The sequence below is a fragment of the Chinchilla lanigera genome, unplaced genomic scaffold (genome assembly GCF_000276665.1).
Source record: "Chinchilla lanigera isolate Chin_1 unplaced genomic scaffold, ChiLan1.0 scaffold00013, whole genome shotgun sequence".
Lineage (NCBI taxonomy): Eukaryota > Metazoa > Chordata > Mammalia > Rodentia > Chinchillidae > Chinchilla > Chinchilla lanigera.
Window position 1 is genome coordinate 18,076,257 of NW_004955414.1, and position 17,292 is coordinate 18,093,548.

Below are 17,292 nucleotides of genomic sequence, written 5' to 3' on the forward strand. Positions count from 1 at the left end.
TGCCCAGAGGCCCATGAAGGACGCAGCTCCAATGGAACAAGGGGCTCGGGGCTGGACACAAGCCATCATGTTTCTCATGACACTGCTGTGCCTGTCACCTGTCACCTCACCTGCCCACAGACAAGATGGTGATCTCGCCCTGGCGTCCTGCCTTGGCCCCGGCCTTGGGAGCCCTGGCCAGGTTGGGCAGGAGGCTGGGAGCTGGAGTGGAGGCAGCCGCAGCCTCAGGGGACAGCAGCACCTCAGGCCACTTCTTCTGGCTACATCGGGAGCAACAGGGGCCAGAGAGTGAGGCCAGGCCCTGCACGGTGTGGAGGTGGTGGCGATGAGGGCAGATGTGCGGCACGCTGGGGGAGGCCGGCGGCAGCCTACAGGGAGGCACAGGGGTGCAGTCGCTAGGGCAGGCCAGGCCCAGGGCCAGGAGAGCCACAGACAGAGGGGCGGAGGGTGTCTCGAGACTGAAGAGACCCAAGAGGGGAGCCCCAGGAGGGAAGCAGATGGGCCGAGGCCTTGCCCCTCTCACCTGGGCACAGGCCTGTGGCTCGTCTGCACCAGCTGTTTGCTGTGGTACTCCTTCAGCAGCTCCTCCAGGGCTGCCGCATTCTCTGTGGGCAGCTGTGGTCAGAACCCTGCTCTGACATGATGGGAGCCCTCATCCTGCCCCAGCAGAGAACCCCTCACCTACCCAACCCCCGTCCCCAGTCTGGGCTGTGAGCCTTTTCCTCTGCCCCGTATCCGGCAAGCCCAGACCCCCACGGGTCGCACCCAGATCAGAGCACCAAGCCAGCCTGCGGCCCCAGGGTGGGGAGGCCAGGGTAGGAGGATGACCTGCCTGCTCGCTGGCCCTCAGAGGAGGCCCTCTGCTCTTGGGCACGGGGATGGGTTAGACCCTCCTCTCACCCTTCTTCTCTGTGATCAGGCGCACCAGGATGCCAATAGTGTCCTCGTTGGTGTCATCTGTCCGGTAGGCAGGGTTGATCCCTAGGGAAGAGCAGAGAAGGACCATGATCCTAGGGGAGGGGTGGGAGGACTCTGCGATCTGCCGGCAGAGGGCGCCCCAGGCCGTCCTCAGCTGTACGAGCCACCTGTGTGTTCAGGCAATGGCTGCCACTCAGGGAAGCCCATTGTCACCTTTACTATCCACATTACTCCTGTACGCAACAGCTCCAAATGTTCAGTGGTTTCAGGGCCACCTGAACTCCACAGTCCCTGCAAACCGTGGAGGGCAGAGACTCTGTCAGCCTCTTCTGGGATAGCCCTGCCCTGCCCCGGCCTTAGGGAGCACATCCAACATCTACAATAAACTACTATTTCAGGCCCATTTCCTCCCGCACACCACCCTGTCCATGGAACTGTTTAACCGAAGGCCACTGGTCAGCTCTGGGCCCAAACCTCAAGGGCGTGGGAGGGGGCCACTGTGATCCCACCCTGAGCCCAGCCCAGGGTGTCAGAACTCGCGCCTGGGAAGCAGCCAGCAGTTAAAAGAAAGTCACTAGGCTAGGAAGACAAGTACTGTCCCAGGCAAAACAGCCCTGAGTCATCACCTGCCTGCCCCCCCCTCCAGACTTTAGCGTTAGGAGTTGGAAGGGGCCCTGCCAGTCCCAGGCAGCCTCGGAGACTGGCACTGGAGGTGCCACTTCACCCTGGACTTAGCCAGAAGGATCCTATGGGCCCAGGGCAGTGTATATGTATGTGGGGTCCCCAGCCCTTCTGGGGCACTGGTCTGGTGGGGAGGAAAAAGGGGCCTGAGGCCCAGCGTGGGGGCGGAAGAACATTCCTCTCCTCTGGTTCCAGGACTTGTAACTCAAAGCCTAGCCTGGAGCTGCAACCTGAGCCCCTCGTGGTGCCCGCCCAGGGCAGCTGCCCTGCCAGCCCTCCGGCTGCAGGGCATTCCTCCAGTGCCAGGCCAGAGGTCGGAGGTCCCTTCAGTACTTGAAAGGTCATCCAGCCTTTGAATCACGCGTACGACTGTAGCCCCCAGGGAGTCCAGAAGCCACAGCTAGGGAGGGAGGGCCTTATCCAGGATGGAAGTTCCACTACTGCCATGTGAGCAACTGTCCTGCCCCTGCTCTGCCCCTGACCCCACACCTCAGTCCCTCACCTTCCCCCTGTCAGTCTGTGACCGTCTCCTCTAAGGCTCCCATGCAGCAACAGCACCTACAGGCCTCTCCCTTCAGGTCCCAGCCAGGAGTTTCCCTCTGGCAGCCCCATGCCGGCGTGGGGCCCAGCCAGTCCGCGCTCCCCAGCCTCCCACGTGGACCGCAGGGCGGGCCTCACCGCTGCTTCCACTGCCGGGCGCGGGCCCGCCCTCCTTGCGGGCTGTGCAGTGGTAGCCCTTCCGCTTGAGCAGGTTGCACACCAGGATGCCCAGCAGCCCCATGAGGCAGAAGATGGGCACGATGGCGATCACCGCGTACTGGGTAGCCGTCTCTTCGGGGCCACCTGCGCGTGTGCCGTTTCCAGGCTGCCTCTTCTCACTGCCACTGCCACTGCCAGCTCCTGCTGCCACCTCCACACCACGCCGGGCCCGCCGCCCCGACTCTGAGCACCACGACGGACAGAGGCAAGACCGGGGCAGACAAAACGGACACTTACGGAGGAGCAGAGGCCCTGCGCCCCACGCATGGAGGGGGAGAAGGAGCGGATGTGCCCGGCAGCCCCCACCGACCACCTCAGGAGGCCAAGGCCAGCTCAGGACCCTTCCTTTCCTCCTCTTCTGGCCAGTGCATCAGTTATCATGAGACCCTCAGGCTTGCGTGAGAGGAACGTGCCCACAGTAACATGTGCCCCTCCCTGGGCCCAGGGACATCCTGCAGCCCTGTGGCCTGGTCTGTGAACCGGCTGCTTCTGAGGCGCGGGGCTCCGTGGGAGAGGAGCTGCGTGAACTTGCTTGGATGTGTGAGGGTGCATTGCTGCAGAGGTCCGTGGGGAGGACGGGACAGAGGACTGGTCAGGATGTGAACCCCAATCCCCTAACTGTGGCTGCCACCTGCTGGACAGTCTCTGCCACTCAGAAACAGGGTGTCTGAGCGACCATAGCTTCAGGACACCCCTTGGCCGCCTGCGCTCCCCCAGAGGATCCCACCACCCTGGCCCTCCCGCGCTCGGCTCACTGGACCCTTCCCGCACACGCCCAGTCTGCCACTCACCCTCGCAGCCGTGAGTACTCAGAGGTGCCCAGGAGCATGGCTGACATGGGAGAGGGGCGTCGCCCCCAGGCTCAAACCACCTGCAGAGAGGGAAGATGTCACTGAAGTCCCGAAGTTTCTCCAAACAACTATCCTCCAGAGAGTCTGGCTCCCTTTTTGTACCCTCGGCAGTCCCGCCCCACCATTTCATGGATGGGGAGACTGAAGCCTGCTCAGGAATGAGGGTGGAACCCCAGCATCCAGGGTCCTGGCCTCCCAGGCCTGAGCCTCCCACCTCCGGCCCCTGTGCTCACCCTGGCTGGCAGCCTCCACACAGCGCATCCTGAGTCGAGGTGCCGGCCTGGGCCTCCAGCCTCCTTTGAAGGCTGCAGCGGTTATGGGGCTGGCATGGGCTGGAGCCCCAGGAGGCTGAGAAGGTGCCCGGAGGGCAGGACCTGCATGGTGCGCCCTGGCCCGGCTCCTGTGGGACAGAAAGGATGAGAACAAGGCCAGGAGCCAGAGCAGAGGTCCCCGGGGAAGCCAGGCCTGGGACTCCACCGCTGGCCCCCAGGAGTCTTCCCAGGACAGCGCAGACGGGCAGCAAGTGCTCACCGGGTCAGGCTCCTCCCCAGGTGGGCACTGCCCAGGGGTTGTTGATGTTGGAATGGTCAGAGCTCCGGACAGCAGCTGAAAGAACAGGAGGCAGGAGCATGCTGAGGGGCAGAAAGCATGGGTTGTGGGCCCTTCGGGGTCATCTGTCCGCTGCCTACTTCCTGAGGTCCTGAGTGTGGGAAATCACTGACCTCACAGGGCTACCCTGCGCCCCCTCAGGCTTCAGAGACACTCTTGTAACTTCGATCCCTCACATTGCAAGGAAAACCTGCCCCGTCCCGAACATAACCAGTGCCAGCGTATGGAGAGAATCACACCTGCTTCTAGAAAGCACCAGACAAGGCGTCAGGACCTCAAACCCTTAGGTCTCTGAGTTACACCCCTTCCGGCTGACCAAGCAGACGAGGAGGAAATGCTTGCGAACTCCTCTCCTCACTCGGATTCCGTCCCTCTTCCTGCCACCCCCAACCCTCGTCACAGCTGGGTATGTCATTAGCCAGCCTCTGTTTATCCTCCCTGGAGCCAAGGCTACAGTGGCACTTACTATTCTGAGTCCTGGGCTGAGTCTCTGAGACCACATCCTCCTCTGTGACCATCGCCCGCGGCGAGGTCACCCCGTTCACACCCCCGTACCCAAACAGGGTAGGCCACGTTGCAAAGGAAGGGTCTTTTCAATGGGTGCTCCCAGCCCCTTCCATGATGTGCTCCCTCCGCTCCTTCTTTACTCCCCACTGGATCCACGTGTATGAACTGAACTCCTGCGGGGTACCCCCTCCTCCAGGGTGGCCCAGTTTGTTGGGGGCCCACCAGTCACAGCACAGACCAAGCTGCCCTGGAGGTGGAACTTCACACAGAGGCTCTGGCGATCTCCAGAGCTAGCTCCCTGCACCTGCTAAAGCTGGGAGGCCTCCTGCCCAAGGCCCAGTCTCACCCTCCCTGGACTTCAGCAGAAAGATGATCCCAGACCAGACTCTAAGACACTGCCTGAGGCAGCAAGTCTGCAGGTGCAGTAGTCTGATTCTACTCATGCCTGATCCCTAATACCGGCTGCAGGCTAGGGTCCCTAGACCAATACTGATCGTAACTCCAGCAATCTAAAATGCTCCAAGTCCTAGGCCTCTTTGGCCCAAATTCCTCCATGCCCTGGGCCACCTCGGCTGGTCTTGATCCCCAGACCTGCCTGCTGACAGGAACGTTGCTGTCAGCCATGCCTCCTTGACTAGCACAACATCAGCAAGCCCTGCCTTCTCCCCTCCACCTGGCTGGGTGGGGATGAGTTGGGAAATTTGGTTCCCCCCTCTTGGATGCCACGGCCTTCCCACCTGCTTAACATCTCATGTGGGCGGGGGGCATGGAGGTGCTTCTTAGGGTCTGGCAGTCTCAAATTCTTCCCAAGAAGAGAAGCCACGCCTCACCCCACACAGTTCAGTTCGGGAGCAGAATCCCTGGAGGGCTGGACATGGGGCTCAGGGTTCTTCTGGCTTCTCCCAGGCCATCCCAAACTTACCGCACAGAGGCAGGACAGAGGGCAGCATAGTGGGCTCAGCTTCATCATCAGGCCCCACAGTGGTCACCGGCCTAGGGCAGAAGATGGGGAGTAGAGGGGGCAGTGGGGACAGGTAGGCAGCTACTGTGCCCCCAGGCCACCTTCCACGTGACAGGACTTGACAAGGAGTTTGCAAGGTGCTACTGGGCAGACAGAGCATGAGGTGGCTCGCCCTCCCCCGCTCAGATGCGAGCCAGGGGCTGCAGTCTAGGGCCAGCTCACAGGCCAGACCGGGATGGCAGGGCAGGCGGAGGGCTCTGCAGGATGGGGAGGCTTCCCTGAGGAGGAAGGACTTCCTTCCCCTCCCATAAACAGCCAGGTGCCCTGCAGCATCAGCAAGGGAGCTCGGAGGGAGGGAGGAAGGAAGCGTGGGGAGGTCTGGGGCCAGGCTGAGAGGGCTGCGGCACCCCAGCCCTGGCCTCTCTGCTCCCTTTGCAGCTCTCAGGCTCCCGCCAGCCAGGTCTCTCACAGGTCTGCAAGCTTGTGCCTCTCCTGCTCCTCTGCCTTCACTCGTGCTCGTTCTGCGCAAGGAAGAACCGTGCGCACCCTCCACCACCACCACCACCAAAGCTCAACACAAGCCTCTTTCTGGAAGCTTCTCTAGCTTTCCCCAAAGCTAAATCTGATTTCCAGAGCTTCCTATCCTCCCTGGTCCCTCCCCCATACTCCACACAGGCCTGGTCCTTCCATGTCCTGGTCCCTGGGGTGGGGGGGCATGTCTGCTCGCATCCCTGCCTGCCTGGTGCCACGGCAGACCTGCAGGGGTGGGGTGGTCACAGCAGCCAGCAGCCAGCCTCCCCTCAGCTCTCCAGCACCTCCTATGCACCTACAGCCCTCGACTCTTAAGGATGAGGCACAAATAGGACAGACAAGGGCCCTGTCCTCAGGGAACCCCATCCTAGGAGGCACAAGTGGCAGAATGACAGAGAGAGGGAGAGAGAGAAAGAGGTGCCCCTGCCAGTAGCGGGGAAGCGCTGAGAAATAAAGTAAAGCAGGGTGAGGGTATGATGCATGCCGAAACATCAGTTATAGATCCTGACCCTGACTTTGGCTGCTTCCAGGTAAGTCTAGCCAATGGCCAACACTGGGACAACAGACTGAGGAAGAGCAAGGAAGTCCCCAGTGTATCCGCCAGAAGCTGGGGTTTCAGGGCCGTCAGGGAAGCAGAGCTCATGAACAGCAGGCCTCTCAGCACAGGCCACCTCTGAAGCTCAAGGGTGGCCCATGGGCCTCAGAAAATCCAGACACTAACCCAGGCCTCTGGCCTGTCTGACACTAAGCCCAGTGGGAGACAGGCAGCCTACAGCAGGTTCCAGGTCACATGAGCGCCCCTCTCCCTGTGGGCAGCCGGGACTTCTCCTCTGGAAAAGGAGCGGAGAAACCGATCTGCCCACCTGACCTGGGCCTGGCCCAGGCTTGAGTTACACCCAGGGGAGGAGGAGGGGCAGCAGTCACATCATCCTCGGGACTCTCCAGGTCACTGGCAGCCCGCCACTCTCTGTCCCAGGCTGGCCAAGGGGAAAACCAGGGACAGGGGAGGCCAGGAGAGCTAAGTGAAGGCCACATCTGGCAGTCCACACTCAACAGTTGGTACTGACTTATCCCTAAACTGTTCCTCCTCAGATTCAGTCACAGGTCTTCCTTCCACGCCCTGCCCACAATGTCGTTCCACTGCTCAGCACCCCCACCCCAGCCCATCTCCCCGTGACTCGGTCCCGGTCCTTCAAGGGCTCTGAGCCACAGACCTGACCACAGCCCCAACCCTCACGCTCTCCCCATAGCTTGCCGCCAGCCCTTGCGCAGTGGGTGAAAAGTAAGAAGCAAAACCAGAGTCCCAGAAACACCCCTGACCCCAGTGGCACCTGCTGGGTGACCTGAGCCCAAACGCACGAGCTGCGCAGCTGCTCGTCTGTAGACAGGCATGGAGCGGTGCGATCTGGAGACCTCCAAGAGGAAAGCAAGGTTCCAGAGGCCCAGACTCAGAGCCAGAGAGGTCCACTTGGGCGCATTCACAGACATTTACCGCCCAGCGCCCTCGCGCCTTCTAATTATGTGCCTTCTAATTACCCCAAACTGGCACTTACTCCAGTCTGCCCCACACTCACCCAGACTGAGCCCTCAGTGGACCTGCACAGTCAGGCAAAAGAGCCCACTGCACAAGTGCGCACACCCACGCTCGGACCTCTGCCCTCCCCCAGCCTCCGGTGTCTAAGCCACGGCCCTGAAGGGGATGCAAAGCAAGTTCAGGGAGACGCCCAGGGACCAGGGGTCCCATCCCCACTGTGCCTGGTCCCCAGGGCCGGGCAGTCAGTGACAAAGCCCAGCACCTCTGGAGGGCTTTCTGAAGGACAGCTGTCAGTGACGAGGAGACAGACTCAGAGGATGGACAGTGGATCGGAGCCTCCCTCCTGCTGCCATGCACCTGGTGGGACTGTGGGGCTGACAGGAGGAGGGGAAGGAAGCTCTCCTCCCCAGCCACACCGGAGGGAGAAGTGGGCCCCAGAGGTCCTAGCCAAGAAGGAAGTCAGCTCAGAGGCCACTCTTCCCTCAAGTCTCTGAGCGCCACCATACCCTGCCACCAACTCCCTGGGCTCTGAGCACCTCACTCCCTGGGGCTCAGTTTCCTCATCTGCAAGATGGGGGTGTTTATCTGAGGCTTAAGTGAGGTAATGGCCCAAAGTAGGTCACGGGATTTCCTCCCCAGCAGCCCTTTCTCCTGAGCTGCAGGTTTGTAATTAAGTATTTGTCTGCTTCTTGTTTATTGTTGCTCCCCCACCAGACAGCAGGAAGGGCAGGGATGTCTGCTTTATTCACCACAAAGCCCAGCACCCCAGCCTGGGCCTTGAGCACCTCCACCAAACAGGCTTGACCAGACCAAAAGGTCAGGGAGGGCTTCCTCAGACTATGCCCTCTGAAAAAGCTCCCAAACAATTAGAACCAGAAATTCCCTGGGTAAAAGCCAACTCGTGAAGCCATGACCAGGCCCCCAAGCTGTGGCCAAGAGGGGAGCACCTAGGGCAACCCGAGGCTTCCCTGGAGAGGAGACTGTACCACTGCCCAGGCCTCAGGCAGCTTCCCCTTTCCCAGAGCTGAAGCCCCTGGGGTGACCCAGGGCCCTGCCACGCCCCCACCCCTCCAGGACACTCCAGGGTCTGCCGGGGCCCCTGCCTACCCACTCCCTGGCTTCCACAGCTCCCCACCTTGCAGCCTAAGAGTTCCGGCACCCAGACTGGGCCCTGCGCCCGCTCCCACCACCCTCAGGATGCGCCCTGCAGGCCTCTGCACATACACAAGCTCGCACCAGCCACCTCAGCTTCCTCTGAGCATGCTACCTGCAGCTTCCTCTGCTCGGAAACCCCGCCCATCACTTGGCCACCACCTACTCTTCCTTTCGAGCTCTCAGCTCAAGTCACTTCCTCCAGGAAGCCTCCCACCAGCATTCAACACCCTGTTTACCCAGCCCCCTCCCCGCCTGAGTGGTGCCGGTGGCAAGCCAGGCGAGTATGAACTGCCTTAGGACAGGAAGCCGAAAAAGTGTCCCCAAGAGACGGGTGGCTGTGCCAGGGGAGGGAGGGCCTGAGAGCAGGCTGCTGGTGAAGGAGCCCAGGGCCGGGCTTAGGAAGGGCTGGGTTTGAATCTGGGTCTGAGGCTTTAGCTTAACCTGGGGACACACCAAGGAACACAAGCCTCCCGGCTCTGCTCTTCGCGCACTGTGGCTGTGGAGCGGCTGCTGTGGTGAGGGTGAAATGAGAGGATCCACATTAATTTCCCAAAGAGGACTGACACAGTAAGCCCTCAGTAAATGTTCCCTATTCTTCAAGTGAGATTCATTCAAATATTCTGTTTCTCTGTCTGTCTCTCTCTCTGGTCATAACTGGGATTGAATCCAGAGCCTCTGCACTGAGCTACAGACCTTTAAAAAAACTTTTAAAAACCTTTCTCAAACAAGGTCTTGCTAAGTTGCCCAGGCTGAGCTCAAACTTGTGATCCTCCTGCCTCAGCCTCCCAGAGTTCTGGAATTACAGGGGTGCACCACCACAGCCCGCTCTCTTTTGTACTTTTGTATAGTGTTTGGTACAGAGGCAGGTACATAGGAGGTGTCAGATCAACCATGCTGAGCCTCAGGGGGTGAGGGTGGGGGAGGAGCAGGAGAAGAGAGAAGTTTGGGGAGATAGGTAGGTAGTGCCCAGGTCATGCCAAACCTCAGCTGCAAGCTGCAAAGCTTGTGTTTTCTCCAGGAGCCACAAGAGCTTGAAGGGTTAAGCAGGCTGGGGAGAGGCAAGAAGGATTTGCAGCTCAGCAGGTACACAGGGCTGCCTGCCAAGTAAGGGGAACAGGGGTGGGAGCAGCGTGAGCACCAAGGCAGGTACTACTGCCCAACCCCAGCTCTAAGGCCCTGCGGATCTCCCTCCAACCTCCAGAGGGAGAGTTGCCTGGAAACACAGCTGGACACCGGCCTCCCTCAGCAGTGGCCGCACCAGGCAGGAAGACAAAGGCTGCCCATCAATAGAGAAATCCAGGTTAGCAAGGGACCCAGTGGTTCCCTGGCAACTGGGGCTGAAGTAGGGCAGTACCCACACTAGGTGGCAGCGAGGGTAGCTAGGTGCTGCCTGCTTCCCCTCCTCCCCTAACAAGAGAAGGACCCCTGCCCAGGCGTGACCATCCTCCTAGAGAGCTGAATCCTTGTCTCATACTGGGTGAAGCTGGGTTGGGGGAGGCCTCTCGTAGGGGTCGCACAGGCAGTAAGTGCTGAGGCAGGGATGGAGCCAGATGGTCTCATTTCTGCCTCCCCCATCCCAACACCTGCCCTGGGCCTGACAGGTAGATGTTCTCAGAGTGTCTGCCCACCTGAGGGCAGAGCCTAGGGAAATTGTAGAGCACAGTCAATGGTTCAGCTGGAGGCCTACTACAAAGGCCAGAGTGAGTTCTGTCCCCACATGCAGTTTCAGGGCCTCTGGAATTTGCCTGGACCTATGCTTTTTTTTTTTTTTTGGTACCTATGCTCATTTGTATACTGTTCCTATCTGTGCCAGCTCTGGCAAGAAAGGATACTGGGAACTATCAGAGGCAGAAAGACTGGGAAAGTCTGGGAATTCCCAGGAGGAGGAAGCGGTCCCAGGGCAAAGCCCCAGCTTCCTAGGGCTGCTGCCAGGACTAGGGACCCACAGAGGTGCAGAGGCTGACTCAGGGCTATTTGGTGAGAAGGGTACCCCCGTTCCCAGCCCTCCCCAGCCTGGGGGACCATGATTTCCCAGGTCGACACCCTCAAGTGAGTACCTCCCCAATGCTGGACCCCTAAACTATACCACTACCCGGCTAGGCAGCAGCTGCCACCCCGCCAGCAGCTGGTTTGGGTTCTGCCCCTCAGACCTCCTGTGCTTCAGTAGCGCAGGTAGGTGAGGTGCGCAGGAGAGGCTGAGGGGGCTAATTGGCTCCTTGAGGCTAAGAAAAGGGCTGAGGCGGCCAGACCTGGCCCATCCAGCTCCTCCCAGTCTGGGTAGGGTATGGATGCGCTCTCCTCCCTCCACCCGGGCCAAGTCTGGGGCTAGGGGACAGGGTGTGTGAGACCAGAGTGATCTTGGGGCACAGCTGGGAATCCCTAATCACCCCCTCCAGCCAGGGTGCCACTGAAACCTCAAACACAGGGCTCTATGTTCCATATGCAAGGAAACTGAGGCTCACAGTGCCTAAGCAGTAACCTGTAACAATCTGATCACAAAGGAGCAAGGCTTTGCCACCCTGGAGAGGCGCAGGCAGCAGGCAGCTCCTGTACCGCCCCCCAGGCCTGGCATCCCTGCTGCTCCCACGAGGTCTACCTCTAGTCCACCCACAACCTCTCAGCACCATGAGCCAGCCATGGGCTGTCCGTCCTTGCCCCTGGACAGCACAGCAAGGGCCCAGAGTGGGCTGGGGAATATGCTCCTACAGCCCCACTCACGCTACCGCTGCCGCTACCTCTCCGAGAAGCTACCCTGGCTTCTGGCCCTGGCACCGTACCACTAATGTGCCCAGGCAGCCCAGAGTCTGCTCAGGACAGGCCCTGGCCCCAACACCCTGATGTGGCTGACCTGGACAGAGGGTTCAGGAGAGACTGAGGGAGACAACAGCCCAAGCACTACTCGCCAATGCTCCCAGTCTTGGGGTGCTAGGAAAGAGACTCCCCGGAGATCCCATCCAACAAATCTGCCCTGAGGCCTGGGGTGAGTGTGTATTAGACGATGGCACTGGGAGCAGGTGAGGCGAGGCCAGGTCAGGCTCTGAGTGTTCACCTGGGCTCACGCTGTGGTTCTGCCACTTAGTGGATCTGTGACCTTGGGCAGGCCATTTACCCTCTCTGCACTTAGAGGTCCTCCTCTGCAAAGAGGTGCCAGTCTCTGCCTCATGGGATGCTGAGGAGCTAAGTGGAAGAATCCAGGTGAAGAACCAAGCAGTGAGAGACAGAAGGACGGGGATTAAAAAAAGAAACAAGCTGTATTACATATATGCATCAGCTCCCCAAGATGACTGTAAAATGTATATACTGTAAACATGTACTAATAAAATTAAATAGCAAAAAAAAAAATAAATAAATAAATAAAAAGAACCAGGCAGTGTCCAGATCACCCAGAAGCTTGGGAGTGACAAGAGTGCTTTACTTGGCCTCTCTGGGAGGACCCTAGGTGCCCATTTCCCAGGCCTCTCCAGACCTGTGCCACCGGCTTCCACACTAGCTGAAGCCACAGTCAGGACGGCAGAGGAGTACCAAGCGGGGACAGCTACATAGTCAGGATGCAGTCCCACCTGCCCGAGCCTCAGTTTCTCCTCTGCAGTTTGGAACAATTGTGCCTATTCATCCACGAATAACGCCACACCATGATGGAGGGCTCAGAGTTCAAAGGTGAATGGTGACTTCCTACAATCAAACCTACACTCAGGTGCCCCCTCATGCAGGAAGCTGGGCTTGGGGAGGGGCTATCAGTTTCCAGCTTCCTTTGACCCCTGCCAGAAGGGCAAGGCGCCCTGTGGGAGGGAAGCAGTGCGGGTGGCATGCGGGAGGCTGGGCCCCCTGCAGGATGTCTTGCTCTCCCTGTTCCTTCCCACGGTGAGCGGGAGTGAGGCCCTCCTCCTGGAAGCCCTGTTCCCCTCTCTCCACCACATTCAGACCCTGCCTCTAACTGGCTGGAGAGGCCCCCTCTGTGCCAACCAGCCAGGGCACACTCTCACAGCCACATGGGCAGCTTATTTATAGAGCTCTCATCTTTCCCAGGGTGGCCCAGGAAAGAACTCTGGCCTTCAAGGCTGACAGATCCAGGTTTGGATCCCAGTGACACCGGAGTCTTGCAAGCGCCTTCCCCTCTCGGGGCCTGGCTTTCCACGCCTGTGCCTAGAAGACTGGGGACACTCTGGAACATGAAGCTAAGATATGGCAGCCTCAGGGGCCTTAATGTCAGAGATCAGGGCTGGGCACACAGTAGGGACACAGCAGTAGCTCCTGTGCTCTCTGCTACCCAGCCATATCCAGCAGCACCACGCCTAGGCCTAGGCCAGTGGTGGCGAACCTATGGCACACATGCTCTTTGTTATCCGATGTTTATTATCACTGAAAGCTCTAAAAGGTTCGCCTTTACTGGCCTAGGCACACAGAAGCTCAGCTTACTGCAGATGCTAATCTGCCCAGCACCCACCAGTCCTGAGTGGGGGATGGGGCTGAACTGGCCCCCCTGGGTGATCTTAGGCAAAATCCTCCCTCTCTGGCCGCCACTCCCACCCACCTACCAAACGGCCTGCCTCCCTTACATACCCTACCCAGCCAGGCCAGGTATTGAAAACTACCTACCGATAAGTCCTCCTGCTTCAGTAATCCAAATGAGTCCTCTGGAAGCTGATGCCAGAATTGTCAGGCAAGCCCCCAACCCTTAACTCCCACCTGAAAACCAGGCCAGGCATGGGCAGAAGCTAGTGTGTTAGACTCAGCACAGCGGCTGTGTGACGCAAACCAGGGCTGCTCCCTTCCACCGAGTCTCGGCTCCCCCACCAAAACCTGGAAAGGAGAGGCCCCCATCAGTGCTGCTGTGGGAGATGCTGAGTCCGCAGTCTGGCACACAGCAGGACATCAGTAGGGACAGATTCCTCTGCTGGCCCAGAATGAAGGTCTGGTCAGAGGAGGACCACAGCAAGCACCAAACTTGTGCACATGCCCATCGGTGGCCTCGAGTGTTCGCCTCGACCCCCAGCACACGATCAGCCCAGGCCGTGGTGAGCCTCAGAGACCTGAGTGTAACCTCCTATCGCCAACACACAGGCCCAGGATCGGACAGGTCCACCCTTCCTCAGGAGAGAGTGTGTCAGTACAGCCGTGGCAGTGGGAGAGGGCAGGCTGCTGGTCAGGCCGGCCACCCAGCTGGGCGAGCAGTGTCACAGATGACCCACACCTGTGCCCAGAGGCAAGGAGGACACCTGGAAGGTGGACCACGACAATGAAGAGGAACTGACACTGGACTCTGAGGATTTCCTGGCTGAGGTGAGGCTGGGGATGAACCTGGAATGGGCAGGAGAGTTCTATAAAGAGGGGACAGAGAACACAACTGAAGCACCTGGAAGGGAGGGGCATAGGTAAAGATGAAAAGTTAAAGGTCTCAGAAGGAAAAGCCTTGAAGGCCAAGATGAAAAGCTTTGACTCTATTTTGCCAGCAAAAGACAAGAGTCACTTTAGGGAATTCACTCTGGCAGCGTGTGGGAAGGGACTGGAAATAGAGGCAGAGAAGTTGGTATAAGAGTCTAGGCCTAGAGCTGGGTACAGTCGCACAAACTGCAATCCCAGCTATTACTCAGGAGGCTGAGGCAGGAGGATCGAAAGTATACGGCCAGAGATGGGAAAAGGAAAGAAAGGACAAGAAAAAAAAGGAATAGAAGGAAAAAATGAAAACAAAGCTTTTGTAAATAAGAAAAGGAAGAAGGGAGGGGAGAGGAATAGGAAAAAAAGAAGCAGCAAGATATATCAAGTACAGGTACATATCCCCTATGATGAATGTTATTATGTACATCTAAAATGTACCATTAATAAAGAGATCTAAAAATATATACATATAAGGCCAGCCTGGGTAACTTAATGAGATGCTGCCTCAAAATAAAAAATAAAAAGGGTTCTGCACTTGCCTAGAATGTATGAAGTCCTGAGTTCAAACCTCAGAACTGCAAAGAAAAAAAAAAGTCTGGGCCAAGAGAACAGGACTAAACCAGAATGCAAGAGCAGCCCGGGCTTGTGAAGCTGTCTTGGTCCTGCTTCCCATGCTGGCCCATGCCCCACTGGCGAGGGAATGAGGGGTAGGGTGGAAGCGGGGTCCTGGTGCAGAGGAGAAGAGCCAGAAGAGCAGGGATGGGGTCTTGGGTAAGTCCCTGCAATTCTCGGAACGGAGTCTCTCTCTCTTTGTAAAGTGCAGAGCAGGCGGAATGACCCGCTGGCTGATTCCTACCCCTATGAGCAGGAGAGATGCTGACTGCACTTCAACCTCTCCCATCCTTGGCCAGATACAGGTACCTCCCGCCAGCACTACTGCCCTGTCTGGTCCCAGGTCCAAGTTCCCAGAAAGACTGGGCTCAGGTGGGCACAGGGTAAAGTGTGGGGCCTCCACAAAGCTGGGGTGAGGAGAGAAGGTTAATCCTTAAGTTAACCCTTCTTCTCTCTCCCCCTCCCAGGCCCTGAGCTATTTCCACCTCTTCGCTGGGGATGGAAATAACTCGGGCTCAGCCCCTGGAGACCAACACAGCTATTTTCATCAGCCCCAAGAAGCACAGCTCCAGTCAATTCACAGAAGCCTGAGGGACACCCTGATCCCCAGTCTCAGCTCGAAGCAAACCAGGGGAGACAGAGGCTCAGAGAGCGTAGAACAGCCGCTCAAGGTCATTCCATCTGCTGCCCACCACAGCCAGTGGGAGGATATGGGGAAATTCCCTAGAGCGATGGCAAAGAGGTGAATGGGGCCTCCCAGGTATGGTGGAAGTCATAAATTATCCCTGCCACTCCTGAGCTGTGCTGCTAACGCCACTCTTCAGAGCCAGGTGGACACTTCCAAGGCCAGGTACAGACCCCAGAAGGCAGTATGCAAGCCTTTCCGGTGACCTCTGGCTGGGAGTGACAACCAGTAGGAGGAAGAGCAAGAACAGGAAGATCATGTAACCTACCCACTTTCCATGTTCCAGACCAATGTGCACACCCGCATCACACTCAGAGCTCAAATGGGACACCCCACAAGGCCATGCCTGCCAGCCCAGGTGGAAGAGATGCAAGCCCAGGTAAGCCATAGCAGTTATCCGGAAGGTAGTGATCCTCTCAAAGCACCTCACAGGGTCAAAAGACCTGCGTTCCAGTCCTGGCCCTGTCCTGACGCTCCCATGACCTTGGGCAAACCACTCTGTTTCTCTGAACTTGAGTTTCTTTGAAACAGTCACATCACAGAACCACTGTGAGGATTCAACAAGACAGCACATCACAGAGTGTGTAGCACAGAGCCTGGCCTGTGCCCACCCCCCCCCAGAAGGCGACATTTTCAGAAGATGACAGCAGAAGACAGAACTTCCAGAGCCTACATCCAGCAGGTGCCACACCCCCTGCCACTGCCACCTCTTGGGCAGGGAGTCCAAATTCCACCAACCCCACCTGAACCCCACAGACCCTCTTGTCAGAGTAGGGCCCTGAGGGGTCTTTCTAGATGGGGAAGGAATCCTGGGTCTGTTCTCCAGCAAGAATTTGGCCTCCCTGACCAGACCAGAGGCCACTCCTGGGGAATAAGTCAATACCCGCCAAAAAGTAGGGAGTCAAAGAAACGAGGTCTGGTTAGAGAACGTCTATGGACCGGGATTTCAGAACCCATGGTGTTCCTGGACCCATTTTGGGATCAAGGGACCAGGAAGCCTTTGGATATGACATCTCCTTGACCAGTTTTGGTGAGGGCTTCGCTTCCAAACCCTTCATCAGCACCAGAGTGCAGCCCCTAGACCACCATGTTTCCAGCATCAGCTGCCACCAACCCCCACTGCAGTCTTTCTGCCTGAAGAGAGGGAAGAGAGAACAGAGGCAGTTGACCCCAAAACAATAGAGGAGCCCAAAGTGGTGATTCACAGTCCATTCACAGCCCAGCACCTCAGTGTCACGGATGGGGAGACTGAGGTTTGATAGCAAGACTGAGCCTGGGCCCGCTGACAACACAGGTTCCTAAGGGGCAGAGCTCTGCCTCCACAGGGACTCCTGTGTGTGCCATGGAGTGGACGCTGAGACTACTCAGCTGAGATGCCACCCAGCCGTGGCCCGTGGCCCCTGTCCCTCTGCCAGGGCATGTCCCTCAGGTTCCAGCCCTCTCTAGACTGAAATCCCGAGGGGTGCCTTCTTGGGGACAGTGCCGGAGAGACCCTGGTCCCTAGGACGCCATCTCGTCTCCCATCTGCTGGCAGATGTCTGAGGTCACCCTTCTTCCTGCCTCTTACTCAACTACTTGACCCCACGCGCGCTACGGCTCATTCTCAGCTGCTTGGGGCTCTTCCCCTCTATTTTACACTCACGTGAACGAGTGGTCCTGGCCCCGCTCTGGCCACACTGCAGGCCACACACAGTGACCCCAGTGACCCAGGGTCTCTCTCCCACACAATCACACGCACACTCTCCGCCTGTCTCGGACACACAGAGCCCCTCTGTGTCACCCGCTCGGCTCCGCGTCACCGCCCAGCGTCCCGGCCACACGTTTGCCTGAGCCAAGCCGCCTCATGCGCCGTGTCACCCACAGTCACGGGCTGACACCGTCCAGACGCCACCCCCCGCCGCCGCCCCGCGCCGCAGCCGCCGCTGCCCCGTCCCGCAGCCCGTCCTGGTCTCGGTCCAAGTTTCCCGGCCCGGGGGCGGTCCGGGCTCCGCGCGCCCTTCACACTGCAAGTCCCGCTGCTTCCCCGCCGCGCACCTTCTGACAGACGCTGCGCAGGGCCGGGCCGTAGTCGCGGCGCAGGACCCGCAGTCCCAGCCGGGGCTCACGGGCCGGC

The 17,292-nt window shown here is 58.7% G+C and overlaps 1 protein-coding gene across 4 annotated transcripts in view; it reads right to left on the reverse strand.

Annotated features, from left to right (window-relative positions):
* Positions 1–17,292, reverse strand: part of Relt (RELT tumor necrosis factor receptor) — a 30,486-nt gene that overhangs the window by 1,770 nt on the left and 11,424 nt on the right. The window contains exons 1-9 of one of the 4 annotated variants that reach the window (XM_005379954.2): positions 16,822–16,901; positions 5,248–5,318; positions 3,741–3,815; positions 3,443–3,609; positions 3,150–3,229; positions 2,278–2,541; positions 901–981; positions 524–605; positions 111–368 (exon numbers count right to left, since the gene is read on the reverse strand). In XM_005379954.2, coding sequence (XP_005380011.1) covers positions 111–368; positions 524–605; positions 901–981; positions 2,278–2,541; positions 3,150–3,229; positions 3,443–3,609; positions 3,741–3,815; positions 5,248–5,295 — 1,055 coding nt within the window. In that variant the 5' untranslated portion in view covers positions 5,296–5,318; positions 16,822–16,901. Of the gene's footprint in view, positions 1–110; positions 369–523; positions 606–900; positions 982–2,277; positions 2,542–3,149; positions 3,230–3,442; positions 3,610–3,740; positions 3,816–5,247; positions 5,319–8,486; positions 8,510–8,575; positions 8,635–16,821; positions 16,902–17,292 lie in introns of those variants that run through there. The other 3 variants (XM_005379953.1, XM_013511811.1, XM_005379952.2) reach the window with 3 other exon arrangements.